Raw genomic sequence first — 24819 nt, 5'->3', positions numbered from 1 at the left:
TAGATGGGCTGATGACCGAGGTTTTCGAATTTCCTTCAAGAAGACCGTTGTCATGCATTTTTGCCGCATTCGTGGAGTCCACCCTGACCCAAACCTTTTTTTAGACGGGCGTCATATTTCGTGTTTAAAGGAAACCCGGTTTTTAGGGCTGATTTTTGACAGCCGGTTGACTTGGGTCCCTCACTTGAGGTACGTAAAAGCTGAGTGTCTCAGAGCATTGGGTCTTTTGAAAGTTTTAGCGCACACATACTGGGGAGCTGATCGCAAGACCCTCCTCCTCTTGCATCAGTCTCTGATTTTATCCAAACTTCATTATGGATGTGAAGTTTATTCTTCTGCCTCAGAAGCCCGGCTTCGTATTTTAGATTCCATACATCATGCTGGTGTTCGTCTCGCCACTGGGGCATTCCGATCTTCCCCGATTTCGAGTTTGTTGGCTGATGCTGGTGTCCTTCCTCTAGACTTGCTCCACTCTTCCCTTTTGATGCGATGTTGGTATCGCTTATCTCGTCTCCCAGACTCTGTGCCCTTTGTCAAGGTCTCTCAAGATTCTCGGTCGCCTATTTTTGCCACTCGGCCATCCTTTCCAAAGCCCTTTGGTTTCAGGGTGCAGTCAGTTATGTCTAGCTTCTCTGTTCCTTCTGTGCCGATCACTCCCCACCGTGTCCTGAGGGTGGGCTACTGGCTTCTCCCCAGGGTGACATTTTGTCGTTTCTTCTCATCCAGTAAGGCCTCCCTTCCTTCTCAGGTTTTATTTTCTGTGTTTTTAGAGCATGCCTCTTCTCATGGGGACTCCATACCAGTTTATACTGATGGATCTAAGTCTGATGCGGGTGTGGGCTTTGGTGTGGTGTTTCCCACCTTCTGTCGAGGTGGGAGCCTTCCTGTGACTGCTTCTGTTTTTACGGCTGAGATGACTGCTATTTTATTTGCCCTTCAGATTCTCTTCACTCTCCCCCACACTGCTTTTATTGTTTTTAGTGACTCACGAAGTGCTCTTTCTGCAATGGAGTCTTTTAATCCCTCTCATCCTTTGGTTTTATCCATATTAGAGTGGCTTTTCCTTTTAGGGCGTCGTGGACGTCGTGTAGATTTCTGTTGGGTTCCAGCTCATGTAGGAGTGGCAGGGAATGAACGAGCTGATCAGCTGGTCAATGCGGCAGCGGCTCATCCCCCTCTTGCACAGTCCCCTCTGTATCGTCTGCCTGCTGCAGATATGCGCTCCTTTATTGCCTTCAGAGTTTGGTGCTGTTGGCAGGAGCATTGGGATGCTGTAGGTGCCAATAAGTTGCGCTCGATTTGCCAGAAGGTGGGCTCATTCAGTTACCAGGGCTTCCCTCGTCAATGGGAGACTGCTTTGGGCCGCCTCCGCATTGGCCACACCCGTTTCTCTCACGGTTTTTTAATGGAGAGGGCTCCTCCTCCATTCTGTGATGACTGTCTGGTTCCTTTGACTGTTCGGCAGCTGTTGGTGGAGTGCCCTAGTCTTGAGGATTTGCGTCGTCGGTTCCTCTCTGACCACCAAACGGATGGTGGTGTGTATCATCTTTCCTCCGTGCTTGGGGAGGATGCCTGTGTCTTGGGAGGGGCAACCCTCTCGTTTGTGAAGGAGGCAGGACTTTTTAAGGATATTTAGAATTTCTCCTTTTTGATTGTGTGGTTTATCCTCTGCTTTTTGTTTTTACTTTTTACTTCTTTGTTATACGGCGGCATATGACCCTGGCAGTTGCGCCGCCATGATTATTATTAAAAAAAAAAAAAAAAAATACTTTACCATTCATATCACCTATCAAAAACATTCTCATTCCTTCCAAACTTTTCCATGCACACTTCCACATTTGTCCAGAACTCTTCTCTCACTCTTCTAGCACGATCTTGCGTTGGTGCATACACACACACAATCGCCCACATTTGTATTCCAACTTTCAACTTTACCCACACAATCCTTGACCCAACTGATCCATACTCTCTTATGTTCTTCTTCCATCTTTTACTCACAACTATACACACCTTCTTTTGCCCTCTCATTCTCACCTACTCCTGCACATATACCCCATCCATACTCCCATTCTCTCACACTCTCATCTCTCCATTTAGTTTCAATTACTCCACATACATCCACTTTCGCACCCTCAAGCACCTGGACAATCTCTCTCTCTTTCACTTCATCATTCGCACCTCTTACATTCCATGTTGCAAAAACCATGCCCTTTGTCCTGTCCTTGGTCGTCATCTTTTGGTCAGTCCTTGTCCGAGGCTTCTTGTTCGTCTTTTTAGTTAGTTGTTTTCCGGGGAGGGGCACTAACCCTCCGCCAACCCTTTTAGTCTCCTTGTACGACAAGCAGGGATACTGGGGGAGTATTCTTGAAAAACTTCTCTACCCCCTGGGGTGAATAATAATAATAATTAATAATAATAATAACAATAATGACTTTAAACATAATGATGATGATGGTGATGATATCATCACCCTATCCTCCTCCTCCTCATCATCATCATCATAGTCTTCATTCTTATTTTCTTTCCCTGTCCGAGGATGGAGTGAGGCAGGATCGAGAGACACTCGAAAAGAAATTACGAAGATGGGAGAAGTATTAAGCTTGGTAGCACTTATTCCTGAGCGATTTATCTGGGCGATTATGGTTTAAAATTCGTGTGTATGTTTTTCGTATCTGTAAATATAGTTGCCATCAGTAGGTTGTACTACGTTGCTGAGGTGTTGTGTTGTGAATACATCGCGATGGAAGGTGTGTTACCAAGTGTCCAGGACCAGTTAGAACGCCATCCAGAAGCAATCCCTTGACTATCATGTGAAGAGAGAGAGAGAGAGGGAGAGGGAAGGTGGGGAGAGGGAGACAGTGAGAGAAGGGGGGAGGGGAGACAGATAGAAAGGGAAGGATGATACTGAGAGAGATAGAAGGTAGATAAAGATATGATATGGAGAGAGAGAGAGAGAGAGAGAGAGAGAGAGAGAGAGAGAGAGAGAGAAAATGTGATAATGGTAGGAACTTTGAGATTTCCACATGGTTGCTGACTGCACTGTATAATGTGGGATGCAGGCTAATCCCACCTACCAACTACATGTGTTCCATCAGTGACCTTCAGTCATAAGCGGCTTCCATACACCTTGGCGGACTCAGTTTTTAGTAACACGGGTCGGTATTGTCGTCGGGTAAGGAGGTGTCTTAGCACATGTTCCTTAACGATTTATTTTCTAAACTATCCATTAATACCCTCCTCTTTTGCTTCTTTTATCATTTTAACGTCGACCTAGATTACATAAATAACACACAAGAATATAGTAAAGAAGCAGACTTAGGAATAAACTTGTAAGGAAGAAGTGTTGAGTAAGCTTCCTAACCGTACGAGTTTCTCCCATTCACCGTCTAGAATACAGTAAGGGAGCAGACTCTGGAATAAACCGGTAAGGAAGAGGTGCTGAAGTAGCCTCGTAACTGCACGAGTGTCTCCTACTCTCCTTCTCGAGTTGTTCCTCCTTCAAGAGTTTGCCGAGGAATTTGTTGATGTTCCGCAGCTGCCCCATGATGTCGTCCTTCATGTCCTCGTAGGTGGTGAAGTAAAGGTTGGGGTTGTCTCTCTGCCTCCAAGCTTGTAGCACGTGCGGCCAGTACGGGCAGTATAGGACTAGTACCACCAGGACAGAAATTAAAGGAAAATGAAAGTTAATATTATAAGCAGATACATAAATACACACATACAAACAACAGACATACATACATGCATACAAACATATACTCGTACATACATCCATACAAACATATTCTCGTACATACATCCATACAGTAAATTAGTAAGGACAATGTAACACCAGTTCCACGAGACAGAAAATAAATGAATGCATACCCGGTAAATACATTCGTACCCATTGTCACGTAGCTTTAGTTCTGAGCAGACACCGGCTGATCCGGAACAAGGTGCGTAACAGAACCCACAAAACAAATTTAGTATCAAATCAATGGTTAGGAATCCTTGTGTTCCTTTTCCTTCAGGCTACAGTAAAAATCCTCATTCCCTAAAACCTGTATTTACTTTCACCAACACTATTTACCACAATAAAGCATGAATCACATTACACACCGAATAATAAACATAACATAGAAATATACAAAGTTCTGCTATATGGGTCAGCAGATAATATCACTCACAAATACAGATAAATATATATATTGATGTAAAACCACAACCCGGCTCCGCCGACCACCGACCAGCCCTCGTCACCCTCTCCTTTCACAGTCCAAGGTAGTTCTGCTCATTCCCTCTTCACCAGCTCCTACTACAAATCTGTTTAGAATTCGAATGAGTCCGAACCCTCAAGCCCTGGATCCACAACCCTTGTCAACATCGCAAGTGTGCTGCAGCATGGTCCAGTCGTTCGGTCTTTGTCCCAACAGCATTCCGAGATCGCTAGTGAAAGTGGTGACATTACATGTAAAGATCAGGCACTTGTAGGTGGTCGGGTGAGCCGTGCCGTGTCATTGCCACCCACGTAACACCTCCCTCCTTAAAAGAAAAAAAAAAGTATTAACTTTTTTTTTTTTTTTTAACCAAAACCCATAGATCCTATTATTTCACGGCACATTCTTATATACTTGTTATATATTTCATCACCAGGAAACTAAGCACACACATTATCTTAGGAGAGGTACTGGGCAACATTAGGTGGTCAACTGAAGAGGAAATCTTTACATAGATAACAGTAATATTGATACCTATATATTTTTAGTTATTTACAATCTGTTTTCAATCATTATCTGACCTATCCTCTGGACAAAACATCAGCCAGGATATTTTCTTTTCCTTTTATGTGGTTAATATCCAAATTGTACTTTTGCATTTCTAAACTCCATCTTAAAATCCTTTGGTTCTTCCCACTCATCTTTGCTATGAAAGTTAAAGGATTATGGTCAGTATAGATCTTCACAGGTTCTCGAGCAGGATATAAGTAAACTTCAAAGTGTCTCAGGGCTAGCATTAGAGCTAATGCCTCTTTCTCTATTGTAGAATAATTTTCTGGTGCTTATTGAATTTCTTAGAGATATAAGACACTGGGTGATCAACACCCCTGCTGTCAGTCTGACATAACACTGCTCCTGCACCAGCATCACTGGCATCAACATAAAGTATAAATCCCTTATCAAAATCAGGAGAGCTAAGAATGGGTGAGGATACCAGCATAGCTTTGATTGTCTTGAATGAATTTTCACAAGATTCTGACCAAATGAACTTTACATTTTTCCTTAATAAATCAGTTAATGGAGCAACTACATCTGAAAAATTCTTAACAAATCTTCTGTAATAACCAGCCATGCCAAGAAACCTCATCACCTCTCTCTTTGACTTTGGTACTGGAAACTTGTCAATGGCATCAATCTTGCAATTTAGAGGAATTACTTGACCTTGACCCACTATATATCCCAGGTAGGTGACCCGCGCATGGGCAAAGTCACTCTTAGCAAGGTTTACCGTTAGGTTTGCTTCCTTGAGCCTCTCAAACAGCGCCTGCAGCCTCACCAGGTGATCATCCCAGGTCTCGCTGTAGATTATTATATCATCCAGATAGGCTCTACATCCATCTAACCCCGACGTTAGACCATTAATTAGACGCTGGAAGGTCGCAGGCTCGGTTTTCAAACCAAAAGGCATTACACAGTACTGAAAGAGTCCATGTGGAGTCACAAACGCAGATATTTCTCTTGCCCTTTCCGTCAGGGGAATCTGCCAATAGCCCTTCAGCAGGTCCACCTTAGTTACATACCTTGCCTTGCCAACTTGGTCAATACAGTCATCAATACGTGGTATGGGATATGAATCATCTCTAGTCAAAGTATTCACTCTCCTGAAATCCGTGCAGAACCTAATCCCACCATCAGACTTAGGTACCAGTATACATGGTGAACTCCAACCACTTACACTTTGCTCTATAATCTCGTTGTCTAACACGTACTGGACTTCATCCCTTAACTGATTATGCTTAGTAGGATTAATTCTGTACGGATGCTGCTTCACAGGACTATTTTTGCCAACATCAATATCATGATAAATTAAATTTGTGTGACCTGGAACATCAGAAAACAGGCAAGCAAAGTCTGATATTAATGTAGCCAGCTGCTGCTGTTTAGTTAAATCCAAGTGTCCAAGTTTTTCTTGTAGATTATTTAGTATGTCTGAATTAACTAACTTGGAGTGAGGTACATTAGCTAGAGGATCATCTTTCTCATCTCCATCATCAGTCACATCCCTTACATCATGAAGCATGATTACATCTTTACAGTTTTCAACAGGCTCTTCACCTCTACGTTCTATATATTTCTTTATCTGGTTGATATGACAAAGCATTGACTCTTTACGTTTATCCGGAGTTTTAACAACATAATTGAGATCACTTAGCTTTTTCTCAATCACATAGGGTCCGAAATAGCGTACCTTCAGTGACTGCCCAGGGACGGGCAGGAAGACGAGTACCTTATCACCAGGTGAAAATGTTCGTGACTGAGCATCTTTGTCGTACCACGTCTTCATCCGTCTCTGGGAGTCACAGAGGTTCGCTCTTGCCAGCTCACACATCCTGTTGAGTTTCATGCGAAAGTCCATTACATGTTTTAACACATTAGTTTCAGAATCATCACTTAACCATTTCTCTTTTAAAATCTTAAGTGGACCTCTCACTTCATGCCCAAACACCAGCTCAAACGGGCTAAACCCCAGTGTATCCTGCACCGATTCCCTGACGGCAAGCAACAATAATGGAATCATTTCATCCCACTGATCATCCTTCTCATGGCAACAAATTCGCACCATATTCTTTAGCGTTTGGTGGAACCTTTCCAACGCACCCTGCGACTCTGGGTGATACGCACTTGACACACGGTGTTCTATCCCCATCTGTTGCATTGCTAACTGGAACACTCGGGAGAGGAAGTTACTGCCTTGATCAGTCTGTATTACTCTGGGCAGTCCAAACGTGCAAAAGAACTTGGTTAGTGCTTGGACAATTTTGTTGCCACTGATCTTACGTAAGGGGATTGCCTCAGGGTATCGGGTGGAGGAACACATAATAGTGAGGAGATAATTATTACCAGACTTAGTTTTCGGAAGTGGACCAACACAGTCTACAATTACATGGCTAAAAGGTTCAGAAATAGCAGGAATTGGGTACAGAGGTGCAACAGGTATTTTCTGATTGGGTTTTCCCACAACCTGACATTGGTGACACGATTTACAATATTTTGCAACATCTTTCCGTAACCCCGGCCAATAAAAGTGGTTCATCATTTTCCTACATGTCTTGTTAATTCCCATATGACCTGACAACGGTGAGTCATGTGCAACGCCGAGAACCTGGGACCTGTACGGTGCGGGGACCACAACCTGGTGTATGACATGCCACTCATCTCCTGCAGCCACGTGACGAAGCCTCCACTTACGCATTAGCACGCCACCCTTCTTATAGTACCCCGTAGGGACACCCGACACTTCCTTTTCTGACATAGCTAGTTCAGCAATCTTACGCAGTTCTGCATCACATCTTTGCTGATCTATACGCCTGCTTTTTTCAACAAGAAAATTACTTAGCTTGGTGTTATCACTGTCAGTCTCGTGATTGAATAATGAGGCTATCTCGTCACCCTCCACATTTCCATCTAGTCCACATACCTTGGATGGATAAGATGCACACTGACTCACATCGGCTGCCTTATTGGATTCGTGGTCCAGTGGATCGGGTCTGACATGCACGGCCCGTTGCATGGCCCTCGTGACCTCACAGGCAGGGAACACCTCCGTGGCGTCCGCTTCCTCCGGCTCACCGCTGTTTAGGTCTGGAGTACTTAGAACAGCTACCTTTAGTTTGGAGTTACCAAATACCATATCTCTTGCCAAGTCATTTGCCAATATAAATGATACACCTTCCATTGGTAACTTAGGCACCACTGCTACAGTTACATCTGCATCAAGGAATTTACATTCGAGATGAACTTTATATAATGGAGCAGTCATGTGCCCACACTCAGTGCCTGCTAAAACAACATTAGCATCAGAAGTCTCCCTAGATAGTGGTAACACACCTTCCAGGAGCAGTGACTGCACCGCCCCTGTATCTCTCAATATAACCACAGGCTTTTTACCATTTTCATCATCACGCAGGGACACACTTCCTTCTGAACAAAATGGCTTAAATTCATCTCTTACATTACCCATCTTACATGTATCCTCTGCAAGCATATCGACATCTACTGGAGTTTTTACATCCTTTATACTTTTAATACTGGCAAGAGCTGTTGGAACATCCTTGGACTTTTTATCTTTTAAGAACCAGCAATTATTAACAGTATGACCCATCAACTTACAGTTAAAACATCTTACTGGCTTCCTTTTATCACTAGTAGAGTTATGACTAGGGCTGGCGGTCTCTCTTTTGTCACTTATGAACTCATTCTTACCTGTCAGTGGAGTAGGCTGTGGTTCTACAAAGTTTTCAGTACCTACTACACTATGCATTTTATGGATCAGGGCATAATCCTCTGCCATTCTGGCAGCATCATTCAACATCTTTACCCGGTTTTCATTTAAATATACCTTAATTCGGTCAGGTAAGCACCTCTTAAATTCCTCAACGAGTAACATCTGGCACAGCTTATCATAATCAAGACCCATATTTTCACTCTCACATCATCGACCAAACAGACTTTCTTTTTCTCTTGCAAAATCCAAGAAACTTTGATCATCCCTTTTCAGCAGATTTCGAAATTTCAGTCGGTAAGCTTCAGGCACCAATTCATACCCTTTCAACACAGCACTTTTCACTTTCTCATAATCACGGCAGTCATCAACAGACATAGACATGTATATTTCTTGGGCTTTACCAGTTAACACAGACTGGAGTAGCACTGTCCAGTGTTCCTTCGGCCAACCCGAACTAACTGAGACTTTCTCAAAATATCTAAAATAATTATCCACTGCATTTTCCTGAAATGGCGGAACCAATTTCGCATTGCTAGCTACGTTAAAAGGAACCGTGGATGGTGCTGTTGCTCTAAGCTCCAACTCTTTTAATTTAATTTCTCTTTGAACCTCTAGTTCTCTCATACGGTACTGATTCTCTAGTTCTAGTTCCTTTATCCTCACCATATCACCATCATGCTCTATATAATCGAGTGCACCCTTATGGAGCAATTCTTCATCCACCATATACTTTATCAATTCATTCCTAATTTGAAATTTATACCAACTTTTCCTTACACTAAAATCCAACTTTTCAGCAATTTTAAGTAAGTCTGCCTTCTTCAAATCAATTAAAATCTCCACTGTAGGTGACTGAAGGAATTGCTCAGAATCAAAAGTCATTTTGAAAAGTTACTATTACCTTCTTTAAAATTTAAATACACATTAGATCAACACAGAATTAAAACAGTGCAATAAAGTAGCAAAAGGAGCAAAAGGATCCCGGACGGGCCCCCAATTTTGTCACGTAGCTTTAGTTCTGAGCAGACACCGGCTGATCCGGAACAAGGTGCGTAACAGAACCCACAAAACAAATTTAGTATCAAATCAATGGTTAGGAATCCTTGTGTTCCTTTTCCTTCAGGCTACAGTAAAAATCCTCATTCCCTAAAACCTGTATTTACTTTCACCAACACTATTTACCACAATAAAGCATGAATCACATTACACACTGTTACATAGCCTATGATTTCATCATCCTTTGTGTAATTTTAACACACAGTATGCTGCATGTTTGATCACGAGCGTGTTCTGCCTCAGTCCCCCCCTTCTACCGTTATAGTAGAGTAAGTCGTTCTTTCTGTTGTTCAGAGCGGGATTGTCAACTCTTTGTCCCCATGGCTTCATTTGCGCGTCCTTCTTACAAGTTGTATCAAGCTCTGCTGGCCCCTATATAATGAGCTCAGTCTCTGCATCATTGCCACTTAGATCTGCTCCTCATTTTGTTCACATCTCTGTCCTCCCCTGTACAGTTGTTATTGTGAGTGCTCAGGAAGTCTCCAACCATCTAGCAGCTGTGTAATTTGAGTATAACTGTTGTTGCATTTTTCTTGTACTGTGTAGCATGAGGTTGATTCTTGGGCCTAGTAAGGTTTTTGTAATTTATATAAAGGTTCTTATTGTCAGCAATTATTAATAATAGTTTGTATCTGTAATAATTTATCTTGCATTAACTGAGCATTATCCAGTGTATTTTCATTTTATCAGGGCTGACTTAGGTAAATTTACTTTTGCTAATTTCGTGTTAATAGAGGCTATTGCAGTTAACCATATATTTAACCTGTTTTTTTTGCCATTACATTATCCTTATGAGTCCTGAATGTTTTGTTGTTAGTTTGAGCATTAAACTTTAACTTGTAATTTTACCTAACTCTTTTGTTTTGAACCTGGAACTTTACGGGACAGTAGTGATTTTTAGCATTCTCACTTAAAGTGTAAATTATCTTTCTCTGTTCCGTAACAACACCGAATAATAAACATAACATAGAAATATACAAAGTTCTGCTATATGGGTCAGCAGATAATATCACTCACAATTACAGATAAATATATATATTGATGTAAAACCACAACCCGGCTCCGCCGACCACCGACCAGCCCTCGTCACCCTCTCCCTTCACAGTCCAAGGTAGTTCTGCTCATTCCCTCTTCACCAGCTCCCACTACAAATCTGTTTAGAATTCGAATGAGTCCGAACCCTCAAGCCCTGGATCCACAACCCTTGTCAACATCGCAAGTGTGCTGCAGCATGGTCCAGTCGTTCGGTCTTTGTCCCAACAGCATTCCGAGATCGCTAGTGAAGGTGGTGACATTACATGTAAAGATAAGGCACTTGTAGGTGGTCGGGTGAGCCGTGCCGTGTCATTGCCACCCACGTAACACCATACATACAAACACATACATTCATACATACATACATACATGAAACAAATACAAGTACATCATTGGTGAAATCATGGTCGTATTATTTTAACATCACGAAAATCGTCTTTGATATTAAAATTTCAAACCCCGTGATATATAGCCATGACTAAGAGTTCGCCGACACTGCTCTGCTTGATGTGCCAATGGAAGCTGATAAATGAAGTATTTTGACTCGACTGTAATATGAAGTACGTAATGAATGAGTATGAAGAGAAGGGATACTGTCTGGTGTTTGGGGAGGAAGGAGAAATATGGAGGGCAAGACAGAAGATTCTTGAACTTTTTGCTCACGGCTATACCGAGATCGTCACGCTAGGGAAGGGATGGGGGAGGGGGAGGGAGAGGAGAGGGGGAGTGGGAGGAATGAGGGTGGCCAAGTTCTACCATGGGAAGGGCGGTGTTCAGTGTTTAAAATTTGTGTTGACTCTATTTAAGCTGTACATCACAACTGTACTAAACGCTCTGTGTACTCTTAAACCTATTCGATGCATCCCCTGGCAATTTCCCACAATCACCACACTAGTATGGTAAAAATAATCTTGAGTAATGTTACTGGTATGACGAAGTCAGATGAATGCATTCAAACCCGTCGGCGCACCAGCAGGCAAGCGACGCCGAACCACTAAGCTCTATAATATGGAGAGGCTTTCTGATGGGTAGAACCACATAGTTTGTGTAACAGCCGCCAGGGGCCCAGGACGGTGCTGAAGTTTATCTACACCACTGACGCCCACCTCTTTTGAAATCAGCCGATGAATTCGGAAAATATAATGCCATGGCCCACTGCTTAGCTTATGTAAGCAACAGCGAAACAGAAACAACAAGCTTAGAACAGTGATCCAACCGCATTTCCATGGTGGAGACGACGAGTGTTGGTGTTTCAATGTGGCGGCCAAAGATACACGCTCGCTGCGGAGATAGCCTCCTCATATTATAGAGCTCAGTGCGCAGAACATATCATACCGCACACACACACACACACACACACACACCATCAGAACATCGAATTACAGACTGCCAACACACGCAACCACTTGACACTTCTAACTATATTACATGGCATCGCATCTCTCCCATTCATTCCCCTTCCCCACTCGTCCTCAGCCAGCATGGATTAGGACCTCCTGGATAAAGCTTTCCTAAGCGGAGAGTCCGGTCCTGCAGTGGACTAAAAATGGACTTACATGATGACGATGATGATACTGCTGCCATATATTTGCTGCTAATGAATTAATATATTTGGCTAAGCGAGTGTCAGCCACACTTAAAAAAAGTGTGTTACCAGGATACGGGACGTACGAAGACATGTAGGCTATCCCACCAACCACTTCCCTCAACCTCTGCTCTTTAGAAAGTGGCTATATTTATTTTTCAGATGTTATCATATAATAACAATAATTTCTAGAAGTATGAGATTATTCTTATTAATTAATTATACACTTGTGTGGTGAGAGGATTGTGTTGGTGTGTGAGGACTGTGTTGGTGTGTGAGGACTGTGTTGGTGTGAAAGGACTGTGTTGGTGTGTGAGGACTGCGTTGGTGTGTGAGGACTGTTGATGTGTGAGGACTGCGTTGGTGTGTGAGGACAGAGTTGGTGTGCGAGGATTGTGTTGGTGTGTGAAACATAATCTATTTGTGAGAACAAAACAGATCCGACCTTCTCATGGACCCACTTCAGGTGTAACTAAGGGGTGAGAAGTAGGTATATCTTTATTATATAAATAGACGGCAAGTGAGAAAGGGGTGGGGAGAACAGGAGGTAGATAAAACACAAGGCAGTAGATGCACAGTAGAAAAATGCTTGAAGAGGCAGACGTATTGCATAATAGATGGAATATTTCACATCTACAGCTTTGTGGATTACCTACCACCTATTCTGCCTGCCCCTCAATTGTAAAATAAAGGTTTACCTGCTTCTCACTCCTTACTTACATCTGAAGAGGGTCCTTGAGAAGGCCGAATCTGTTGTTCTCACAAATACTGTACATGATGCAGGTATTTCTAAATTTGAGTACTGTAAATTTAAACTAAAGAGCACAGAGAAATATTCAATTATATTGAATTTGCCAGCATGGTAGCCCTATCTGCTCATGCTGCTTCCCAAGGAGTATCCAGAGTAATGTAATAAAAATATTCAATTATGTATAGTTATATCCAAAATATAATAAAATAAATTAATGGTTATTCAGTACAGGGATCAACTCCTACATACCTACACATTTGTCGGCAGACTGTCCTTTCGATGTCAGTTTCTTAGTCATGTCCCACTGGTCAGTCACTGGCCATGACATTTATCGGTCTCTTTGAAATTTGGAAAATAATTTGACTGAAAGACGTAGCATCTCGTAGCGTTGTTTGACAGTTTATATTCTTGGCTGTGCAACGTAGTGCGGCTTTCGTGGCAGTTCAGATGTAACATGTGAAATCCAGGCCCTTTCAGTATGATCTCCAGTGAAAGTTCTATACCGCCTCTCCATCACTGATCTCGAATGCCAAATACTTCTTGAAGGAGTAACAAAATATACACCTGCATTGAGATGTATATGTATGGCTAGAAGAGTAAGGATTATGCTTGGCAGATCAATCCTAAGCATTCTATTTTATTCAGTTTAAGGATAATTACACCAACCCAATCCTCACACACCAACAGTCCTACATGGAATGTAAGGGGTGCGAATGATGAGGTGAAAGAGAGACTGTACAGGTGCTTGAGGTCGCACAAGTGGATTAACTGAAACTAAATGGATAGATGAGAGTGAGAGAGAATGGGAGTATTGATAGGGTATATGTGCAGGAGTAAGTGAGAATGAGAGGGCAAAAGAAGGAGTCGGTATTGGTGTAACAGATGGAAGAAAAACATAAGAGAGTATGGATCAGTTGGCTCAAGGATTGTGTGGGTGAGAGTGAAAGTTGGACTACAAATGTGGATGATTATGTGTGTATATGTGCCAATACAAGATCGTGTAAGCAGGGTGAGAGAAAAGTTCTGGACAAATATGGAACCGTACTTGGAAAAGTTTGAAGAGAATGAGAGAGTGTTCTTGATTGGAGATATCAATGGGAAAGTAGGGAATGTGAAGGTGGATGGAATAGTTGGTGAGTGGGGTGTGCCTGCAGAGGTGGATGAGAATGGCAGTACCTTAGTGGACATTTGTGCCGGGAGGGGGTTGGTGATAGTTAATACCGTCTTCAGGCACAAAATGATCCACAGGTATACATGGCGAGTGATGAGAAGGGTGGATGGTAAACTGAATGAACGGAAGGCAATGATTGATTATGTGTGTGTGGATGAAAGGATGAGAAGGTGTGTGATGGATGCAAGAGTATATAGAGGTTGGGGGAGGACTTTCAGACCACCACTTGGTGGTGGTCAGAATCAGTGTCCAAAAAAAAATGGAGAAATAGAAGAAGGGAAGGACAGGAGGAAATAATTCTTACAAGGAGGGTAGAAAAGTTACAAGAGGATGGAAAAAAGGCAGAATATAAGAGGGATGTGGAAGAGCGATTGGTTAAGTATAGATTGCAGCAGATGGGGGACGTGGAAGGTGTGTGAAAGATATTCACGGAAGAAATCTGTGCAGCATGTGAGGTAGTGTGTGGGCTAAAGAGAAGACAAAAGGGCATGCAGGGAACAGCATGGTGGACTGAAGAGGTGACAGAGGTTGTGGCAAATAGGGGCGTGGAAGAAGTTGAGAGGCGGAAGAGAGTTATATGTAGAGAGGACGAGAGAGGTGAAAAGATTAGTGAGAGAAAGAAGAGAGTGGATAAGGAATTTGGAAGGAATTTGAGTGTAAAGTGGAGAGAATGTAAGAAAATGTTCTGGAAAGAGGTAAACGGAGTTAAACAGGGTACCAAAGAAGCTAGGTGGGGAGTGAAAGATAAAAATGGTAGGTTACTAGTGGAGCAGGGAGAAAAAGTGAGCAGATGGAAAGAATACTTCAAAGAATTGTTGAACACAGAGAATGAAAGTAATGCAAATATAAGTGGCTGGGGAATAGCTGGGAGAAGAAGGAATGTGAGAAGAGAGGAAGAAATCAGCAGGATGGAAGTTGTGGAAGCAATGAAGAAAGTTAAAATGGGGAAAGCCCCAGGAATTGATGGAGTATGTGGTGAAATGCTGAAGCATGGGGGAGAGATAGTAGTAGAGTGGATGTGGAAGATGTGCAGATTGGCCTGGGAGGAAGGTAGAGTCCCGGAGGATTGGATGTCAGGTATAACTGTTTCCCTGTATGAAGGAAAAGGGGAAAAAGAAGTGTGTGGTAATCACAGGGGCATTTGCCTTCTTAGTGTAATAAAGTATATGGTAGGATACTGATTGACAGAGGTAGGAAAATAACAGAGGAATTACTTGAAGAACAAGGAGGCTTTAGGAAGGGAAGAGGTTGTGTAGATCAGATATTCTTAGATCCTTAGTGGAAAAGTTCTAGAGAAGGGACAGAAGTTGTATGCAACCTTCATGGATTTGGAGAAAGCATATGACAGGGTGGATACACAAGGAATGTGGAAAGTACTGGTATTAAGAATATATGGAATAGACGGGAAGTTGTTGAATGCCGTGAAGAGTATGTATGACGGTGCCAAGGCTGCAGTGCGTGTGGATGGTGAACTGAGTGAATTTTTCAATTTGAAGCTTGGATTGAAGCAAGGATGTGTCATGTCTCCATGGTTGTTCAATTTGTATATGGATGGGGTTATGAAAGAGATACAAGGTAAGGCAGTGGATGTTGGAGTTGCCCTAGTGAGAGAGAGAAGTGTTTGGAAACCCCCTGTACTGTTGTTTGCAGATGATACTGTGTTGTTAAGTGAAGACGAAGGGGAGCTGCAAGGCTTGGTGGATGAGTTTGGGAGAGTGTGTATGAAACTGAATCTAAAGTTCAATGTAGGGAAGAGTAAAATTATGGTCTTCGAGAGAAGTGAAGTTAGTGAATGTACAGTGAGACTGGGTGGGGTGGAAATGGAGAATGTGAGTGCTTTTAAGTACTTGAGTAGTGTGATGAGTAAGGATAGAAGTTGAAAGGGTGAAGAGCTTCAAAGGGTGCAGCAGGGAAGAAAGGTTGCTGGCTCCTTGAAAGCAGTGATAAGAAACAGGGAAATGAGCATGGAAGTGAAAATGCTACTACACGACAGTATTGTTAAACCAACTCTAACGTATGGAAGTGAAGCTTGGGCCTTGTTGGAGAGACACATGTCAAGAGTGAGGGCAGTGGAAATGAGTAATTTGAAAGAAGCATGTGGAGTCACATAGAGTGACATGTTGGCAAATGGGGAAGTGAAGGAGCGGTGTGATGTGGATGTGATAGGAAGCGTTAGGGGAAACACATTAAGTTGGCCTTGTATTTCACTGCATATGCGCCACATTTAGGGCACTTTCCTCCCTGATGCACCATGTCAAAGAGAGACTCATATTCTAGTCGGGTAACAAGGCTCCCTGGCAGCTTCTCCTTAGCGACTTATTTTCCGAACTACCATTAATTTTTTGCTTTTTAAATATGTTTGACATGGACACAGCTTGCATGAATAGCAAACAAGAAGTTGGTAAGGAAACAGAATAAAAAATAAACTTTTAAAGAAGTGGTGTTAGGAAGTTCTCGTCGGTTAGGGAAGCTACTTAAGACCTTTTCCTTAGCAATTTGCTTTGCTTATTACACATATCCCCCCTCTTCTGTGTTATACAAAACTTCTCTAACATCACCAAACTCTGCATATTGTACAAAAGGATGTAAGCCAGCCACGTCCAGGACTAAAACTCTAAGGAAAAGGTGCTAGGGAGCCTCCTTACCCGACGAGAATACGGGCACAATCCTCTCCGCATAGAAGTAGAGCCAGCAGAGGAGTATGACAAGAATATGCAGTGAAATATTGCGGGAGTTTTAGCCACTGACTCTATATAATATTTATTCTAATTGGTTGGTATGTATTTGGTTGCCATGGGAATAAAGAAGGATTGATAACCTTATGAAGAAAGACAAATTGACGGCCTTATGAATAAAGAGAAATTAGTGGCCTTATGAATAAAGACAAATTAATATGTTTGTGAATAAAGACAAATTGGCAGCCTTATGAATAAAGGCAACTCGACAGCTTTATGAATAAAGGCAACTCGACAGCTTTATGAATAAAGACAAATTGAGACCCTTAGGAATAAAGACAAATTGACAGCCTTAGGAAAAAAGACAAACTGATAGCCTTAGAAATAAAAGCAAAATAAACAAACAATAATTTACACTGCATTAGTTGAAGAAAATTAGTAAAGATGAAGCCAAACATCTTAATTTTTACCATGATTTGGTTTTGATGTATTTGAAGGCTTTCTAAATGAAGGAAGAAGGAAAAAGAAATGCAACTTAAGCTCAGTAAGGATTATAAAGGAGAGAGAGAGAGAGAGAGAGAGAGAGAGAGAGGACAACATACGTATTTCATTCTTATTACTAAACTTTTTTTCCAGCATGGAATGAGTCTCCTTCCATACTACTTTCACTCCATCTTTCTGTCTTGAATGAAGAGCTGTAGAAGTAAATTACAACAACTCTCGTATGTGGTGCTAATCACGAAGAAGTGCTGGGGAAAGTATGTAGAGCCACAGTCTTGTCTTTTTTCCCCAGTGACCTATGTGAAGTAAGCTGCGAAAGGACGAAAATCTGGGCCAAGTTAGAGTAAAAGGAGTATTGTGAAGAGTTTGATTATGCCTTTATCTATTCCACCAGTTCCAAGTCTGTCTGTCTGTCGGTCTGTCAGTTGGTCTGTTTGTCTCTGTCTGTCTGTCTGTCTCACTGTCTGTCTGTCTGTCTGTCTGTCTGTCTCTCTCTCTCTCTCTCTCTCTCTCTCTCTCTCTCTCTCTCTCTCTCTCTCTCTCTCTCTCTCAAAGAAAATAAAAAAAAAGATAATTACACTCAATTTATGAAGTTTCCTCGTAGTAAGGAAGTTCATGTTGACTTTATCCAATCACTCCGCTTCGAAATCAAAAGCATAATAAAATCACATGAAAACAACATGAAATAATGAAAATAAATAGAATGAATATAACTAGATTTACACACTCTTCTTCACTCTTCTAGCAAGCCCTCCACGACAGACTTAAAATGAAGACGTGTGAAAACACTCTGAATAAGCAAGAATCAAGATCCTGACAAAATGACAGATTCGGGAGGGAAAATGGGGTGGGAGGACAGTATGAGGAAAGAAGACAGTATGAGGAAGAAGGCTGGTGTCACGAATTCGCGCGAGTGTATTTATAAATTCGTGACATTGTATTTTAGTGAAAAAACACGAATTCTAGTGGAATCCCCACTGGACATCACTCAGTTCAACCGTTCTCGTATTCACTCCGATCGCGATGGTTTTCAAAACATTTCTCACTGTTTCACAAGTGATCATTCTTATCCACGACATTAGTGCTTTCACTGAGTGATTTATTGTGAGCCTATATTGCTCACTTTCTTTCCGTTGACCGTTTAAGTTAGGCCACGGCCTACTTCCGGCGAACACGGCCATCTCTCGCCCCATTTCATAGTTTGAAGTCAGTCAGCTTCGAGTCGCCTCAAGGGTAGGACCGTTTGTGCCCAGCGTAGAGCAGCATCTCTGTTGTACAGCGAGTTCCTTAATCTCCACCTAGACGGTGAATTGGCGAAGCGGGCTTAGCGAATAGCAGCATTTTGATGTTCATCACAGGCGCCCAAACTACTCGTTCAGCTCCCCTCCACTGACCAGTATTTCTGTTCGTTTTTCTAGGCTTAAGTGTGTTTAGCTTTTGAATGATCGAGTGAGTTTATTCTCCTTGATATTTTGAATTCATTTTGAGATTCATATAATGTAAATTTATTTCATTGTAATCAATAAATTTACAGTTCTTTTCTTTGAGCTTAATGTAATTAAACTCGTTTTTTATTTCTCCACATTATACTTATTTTAATTGCCGCTTCTAGTTTGCACAAACTCTTTACATTATCCTTAACTGGTATTTAGGCCAGTTCTTTTGTATCATATTTAAATCCTTTGTGCCAGCCAGGAGTTAAGCATCGGCAAGAACCTGATTATTATTATTAGCATTAGTTATTGATTGTCAGGGGTGGAGTCACTTTCTCAAGAGGCTAACAGTACTAACAAACAGCAAGCGTGAGTAATTAGTCTCTGCTGTGTACTGTTGAGAAAGTTTATAAATTCTCGTCCTTAGAGAATCGACAAAGTAAGCCTCCATAAAGTAAAACTTACTGCTAGATTTTCACAAGTTAATTCCTTGTCTCTATTTTCAAGTAACATCTAGTTATTATTAATTCATAAGTTCACATCCCCCCGTTACATCTGGCGACCTCATTCCAGGATATTAACTCCTAGCTCTAAAGTTATTAACTAGATAATACTCACACTCAAACCTAGGTATTCATCATTAAATTCTACAGGCAGTATCTTACTGGTGGTTATTGATTCATTTCTATCAATTTTATGTAATAGTTTTCCCAGTCAGTTGCTTCTTTTTTAATTTTCTTTCTTTACCAGTTTAACTAGATAAAACTGGTCACCACCAACCTGTGCCTATATTCTTTACTTTTGATTATTGGCATTTCTCTGGAAAATAGCAGTCAGTACTCAGTCTTTAGCCCACTCAGCCTTAATTGAGTTAGCATCATGACTACTAATATATATGTACAGGAAGCCAAAGATATTGGACTCACTGACCCCGATCAAATAAAAGAATATGTACTCTCTTGGTTTAGTTACGAGCAGCAACATGAGAATGATGCCCGTGCAGAGCGTCGAATTCAACATGAACTCGAGCAAGAACAACGCAAATACGAGCGAGAATAACGCGATTATGAGTGAGAACAACGAGATAGAGAACGGGAACACGAACATCCTGAGCGCAAGGCACGTGAGAAACATGAACTTGAGATGATGAAGCTCAAGCAAAACTCCTTGGCTTCAGACACATCTGGTGCAGCTAACCCAAGCTCCACGAGCGCTCTCCCTGCACATGTTCTGGAGACCCCACGCATCAAGCTTCCTTCGTACAAGGAAGGTGAGGGAATCGAGCCATTCATAGCTCGTTTTGAAGACATGGCTCAGCTGTACTAGCTGGATGAGGCAGCTAAGCAGCTCCAGTTTCTTAGCTTGTTTGAGGGCCCTGCCCTCGATATTCTCCACAGAATTCATGGAGACAATCTCACGTATGAGATGATGAAGGCCGTACTCATCAAAGCATACGGTCTCACAGTTGACGATGCCAGGAGTCAGTTTATGAGGGCGCGTCTACAAGAAAAGGAGACTGCTGTTCATTTTCTTGAATGGCTTACTGCTTACTTAGATGAGTGGATGGAGAAAAATGAAACTCCCCCCACGCGAGAGGGGATAATTGACCTTATGCTTTGCACGCAGCTAGAAAAGTCGTGGCCTGCTGAGCTCATGGCTCAGCATAAGATCTGCCAGGTAAGGGATGCCAGCCAAATGGTGGAGAAGGCTGATGCATTCTTCACTGTGTACGGGTATCAAACTCGTAAGCAACACGCCTGGAACAGGCAAGTTGACAAATCTGGGAAACAGTCTCAGACTGAACTCCAGGATCAAGGCAGTTCTCAGAAAAATGGTCAAGGTCCAAACAAACTGGAGAAGATGGACCAGGGGCAAAATACCCTGAAACCTGAGTGGAAGCGTTACGACACGTACCCTAATCAGCAGCAGTATCAGCCACGCAATCGACCGTTGGGACTATCCTTTTCAGCACCAGCCCCAGTGTATCGGAGGCAGGAGGCAAACGCAGCCTTCATTCCTCAACAGCAGCACGGTGGTGTCGTCCCTAGCAGTACGGGTACTTCCCCACAGTTCACTAGTCCCCCAGCAACAGTGAACACTCTGCCACAGGTGGTCAATGCTCCATCTCCCCAGACAGTGAGTACGACCCCTCAGGTATCTAGTTCTCGGGGCACCATGTTTGCCGCATCATTCATTCAGCAGCCTCATCAGTGGCTGGCTGTTTCCTCCACAGGCTCTCCCACAGATAACAGTGCCTTCCTTGTTCAGCCAGGGTTTGTGGGAGGCGTTCGTGTAAAGGGCCTGAGAGATAATGGTTCCTCAGGTTGCTCTGTCAGGCAGAGTCTAGTTCGGCCTGAGGAGTATACAGGTCGACAGATCCATGCTAACCTTATTGATGGATCAGTGGGATTGTTCCCTGAGGCATGTATCCAGGTGGCATCTCCATTTTACATTGGTACGACAGTCGCAGTTGTCATGCCAGAACCTTTGTCTGACCTAATAATAGGCAATATTCCAGGTGCCAAGTATAGTTGCACCATAGATGACACTACTCAGACTTTGGCTGCAGTAACACGAGCCATGGCTGAGGCTCCGAATTGTGTCACCCCGGTGACCATTGCATCGTCACAAGATCCGATTTGTAGCCAAAATGTCCAAGAAGAAACAAAAGGGTAGAGTGATTAAGTATTCACGGGGAGGTCAAGCCAGGTTCCTTCGTAAACAAGGACAGCTGTACGGTGAGTCACGAACATCCCAGGGCGAGGTTCGACAGCAGTTTGTCGTTCCTGCTAAGTATCGCCAAGCAGTGTTAGGAAGGGGTCATTGTTCAGCGTCAGGAGTTCACATGGGCAAAAGGAAAACCCAGGGCCATATCCGTGCTGACTTTTTTTGGCCAGGAATGGGACAAGAGATAGATAGCTTTGTGCGTTCCTGCAGTGTGTGTCAACATACCACCAATCAGGGACATGTCCTTCCTGTGCTGTTTGAATCCATGCCCCTAATCTCTGAGTCAGTTGAAAGAGAGGGCAGTGGTGATGTGGGTGCAGACCTGACGTCTCGCCCGTTGGTCCCACAGGACACATTACGTACAGAACCTGTATATACATGTATACCGTAGGTTAAGGGGGAAGTTTGAGACCCCTGTAAGGACAATTCGAGGCTGTGTTTGAATTACCTTGTAGTGTCTCGGCTGTGGGCCTCTCTGAGGATTCCTAGAGAATGCACATTATCCATATGAGTGTTCACACTCACGTTCGGTGCTAAAATGTGACCTGCCCAAGATTGCGTAGGGATTCTCAGCTTGCCAATGTTAATCGCAAGTGTAGAGTAGGGTTTAACCAGTAAATTATAAGGGTCCTTGGAGATTCTGTCCTGGGACCACGTTTCCTGGTTATTAATGTATCCAATACGAAAATAATGGTGACCTCAAATGTACAGAGCTTGGCTGTCACTTAAAATTATCGGCTAGGGCGTACTTTTTGTAACATAGGTACTGACTGCTAGGCAGAGAAATTGTAATTTAATAAAGACTGTTTGTCGCACTGACACTTTTGATGCTCCACCTTGATTGCTTTTGCAGGTGCAGCTGGCGGGTTTAGCAATTTTGTTGTGGAGATCAGCTGATCATCGTTGCCACATGATGCCGCCTCTTCTCTTCTTCCTCGTCGCCTCTATTTACTATTGATTTGTATTATATAACTTTACACGTAGGCACAGTTACACCACAACTGTCACACCTACACCTTGTATAACATACATCACGCTACATAACAATTAGTTGTTAATGTAAATATAGCGAACTTTTCGCTCAGGATTTTTCACTGTCGTCACAGATTTTTTTTTTCTCAAGCTTGCTTCTAGTAATGTAAATACAAGGTTTTTATGCTCATGGGCGACTGTGATTTTCTCCTGTAGCAGGATAGTATACACACCACAGTATGAATCTTGTGTGAGTGAGTTAGGATTTAAGTGTATGTATAACGAAAATTTTTCTGAAGAAATATTTGATTTTGATGGGACATAATGTCACTAATTCGCGCGAGCGTATTTATAAATTCGTGACATTGTACTTTATTAAGAAAACCACGAATTCTAGTGGAATTCACACTGGGCATCACTCAGTTCAAATGTCCTCGTATTCACTCCGATCGGGATGGTTTTCAGAACATTTCTCACTGTTTCACAAGTGATCATTCTTATCCACGACATTAGTGCTTTCACTGAGTGATTTATTGTGAACCTATATCGCTCACCTTCTTTCCGTTGACTGCTGAAGTTAGGCCACACCCTACTTCAGGCAAACATGGCCATCTCTCACCCCCTTTCATAGTTTGAAGTCAGTCAGCTTTGAGTTGCCTCAAGGGTAGGACCATTTGTGCCCAGCCTAGAGCAGCGCCTCTGTTGTACAGTGAGTTCCAGAATCTCCACCTAGACGGTGAATTGGTGAAGTGGGCTTAGCAAATATCAGCGTTTAGATGTTCATCACAGGCGCCCAAACTACTCATTTGGCTCCCTTCCACTGACCAGTATTTCTGTTCATTTTTCTAGGCTTAACTGTGTTTAGCTATTGAATGAGAGGGGGAGTGTATTTTCCTTGTTATTTTGTATTCATTTTGAGATTCATATAATGTAAATTTATTTCATTGTAATCAATAAATTTACAGTTCTTTTCTTTGAGCTTAATGTAATTAAACTCGTTTTTTATTTCTCCACATTAAACTTATTTTAATTGCCGCTCCTAGTTTGCACAAACTCTTTACATAATCCTTAACTGGTATTTAGGCCAGTTCTTTTGTATCAAATTTAAATCCGTTGTGCCAGCCAGAAGTTGAGCATCAGCAAGAACCTGTTTATTGTTATTAGCATTAGTTATTGATTGTCAGGGCTGGAGTCACTTTTTCAAGAGGCTAACAGTACTAACAAACAGCAAGCGTGAGTAATTAGTCTCTGCTGTGTACTGTTGAGAAAGTTTATAAATTCTCCTCCTTAGGAAATCGGCGAAGTAAGCCTGCATAAAGTAAAACTTACTGCTAGATTTTCACAAGTTAATTCCTTGTCTTTATTTTCAAGTAACATCAAGCATTTTTAATTCATAGCTTCACATTCCCCCCGTGACAGATGGGGAGAGAAGACAGCATGGGGAGATGATAGTTGACTACGGGGAGAAGACAGTGAGATGAAGGAAGACAGGATGGGGAAAAGACAGCATGGGGAGAAGATAGTTGACTACGGGGAGAAGACAGTGAGAGGAAGACAGCATTGGGAGAAGACAGTATGGGGAGGGAAGACAGTATGGGAAGGAAAGACAGTATGGGAAAAGAAGACAGTATGGGAAGGGAAGACAGTGTGGGGAGGGAAGACAGTATGGGAAGGGAAGACTGTATTTTTTATTTTTTTGATAATGAATGGAGGGAGGAAATACAAAGGAAAAAAAAATAAGTCCATGTGCCTAAAGGCATCCTCCATTCATAAAATACTCATAACAATTGAATTTAAAATCGAGAGGATTAAATGCATGTGGGAAGCAACCACCATGAAGTGAATTCTAAAGAGTAGTAGTTCTGGGGATAGATGAATTTTGATAAACAGAGGTTCTGCATTATGGGGGAGAGAGTGTGAGTTCATGGGCACTCCCAGTTGCCCGAGCATTTTGGGAGAAAATGTGAAGGCGAGGCACAATTGAAGTCAGTTTGTAGGAGCACTTAGGATAAAAATATCGATAAAATAGTGCTAAAGAAGCAACATCTCTACGTACTGATAATGGAGGAAGGTCCTGCGTTATGGCAGGATTATTCAATAATCTAATGGCTTTATTTTGAATTTTGTCCAACTGCCTCAATGCACCCGCTCCACATCCACTCCAAAGTGGTGAACAGTATTCGATCTGAGAACGCACATGACTTTTGTATATTGTGGCCATCTGCTCGTCATTGAAGAACTCACGAACTCTGTACATAAGTCCCAGTTTTTTAGAAGCATTTTTAGCAAGGGATTTAACATAAGCTGTCCAGCTTAGGTTGGGGTTTAGAGTAACACCTAGGATATCAATTGTAGTGGATATGGGAACACTGACATCATTTAAAATTATGTGAGAGTCTGAGGGATTCTTTCTATTGGAGAAATTAATGTAT

The 24819-nt window shown here is 42.3% G+C and overlaps 1 protein-coding gene across 1 annotated transcript; it reads right to left on the bottom strand.

Annotated features, from left to right (window-relative positions):
• Window positions 1-5013: 5013 nt before the first annotated feature.
• LOC145399253 (uncharacterized) lies at window positions 5014-8358 on the bottom strand. Its single transcript, XM_080271939.1, has one exon. The coding sequence runs from the start codon at window positions 8356-8358 to the stop codon at window positions 5014-5016; it is 3345 nt and encodes a 1114-aa protein (XP_080128065.1).
• Between the last annotated feature and the right edge of the window lie 16461 nt (window positions 8359-24819).

Source organism: Coenobita brevimanus, chromosome 48 (genome assembly GCF_032717465.1).
Source record: "Coenobita brevimanus isolate Jiangsu-jjx chromosome 48, ASM3271746v2, whole genome shotgun sequence".
Lineage (NCBI taxonomy): Eukaryota > Metazoa > Arthropoda > Malacostraca > Decapoda > Coenobitidae > Coenobita > Coenobita brevimanus.
This window is presented reverse-complemented; position numbering and strand designations above follow the sequence as displayed.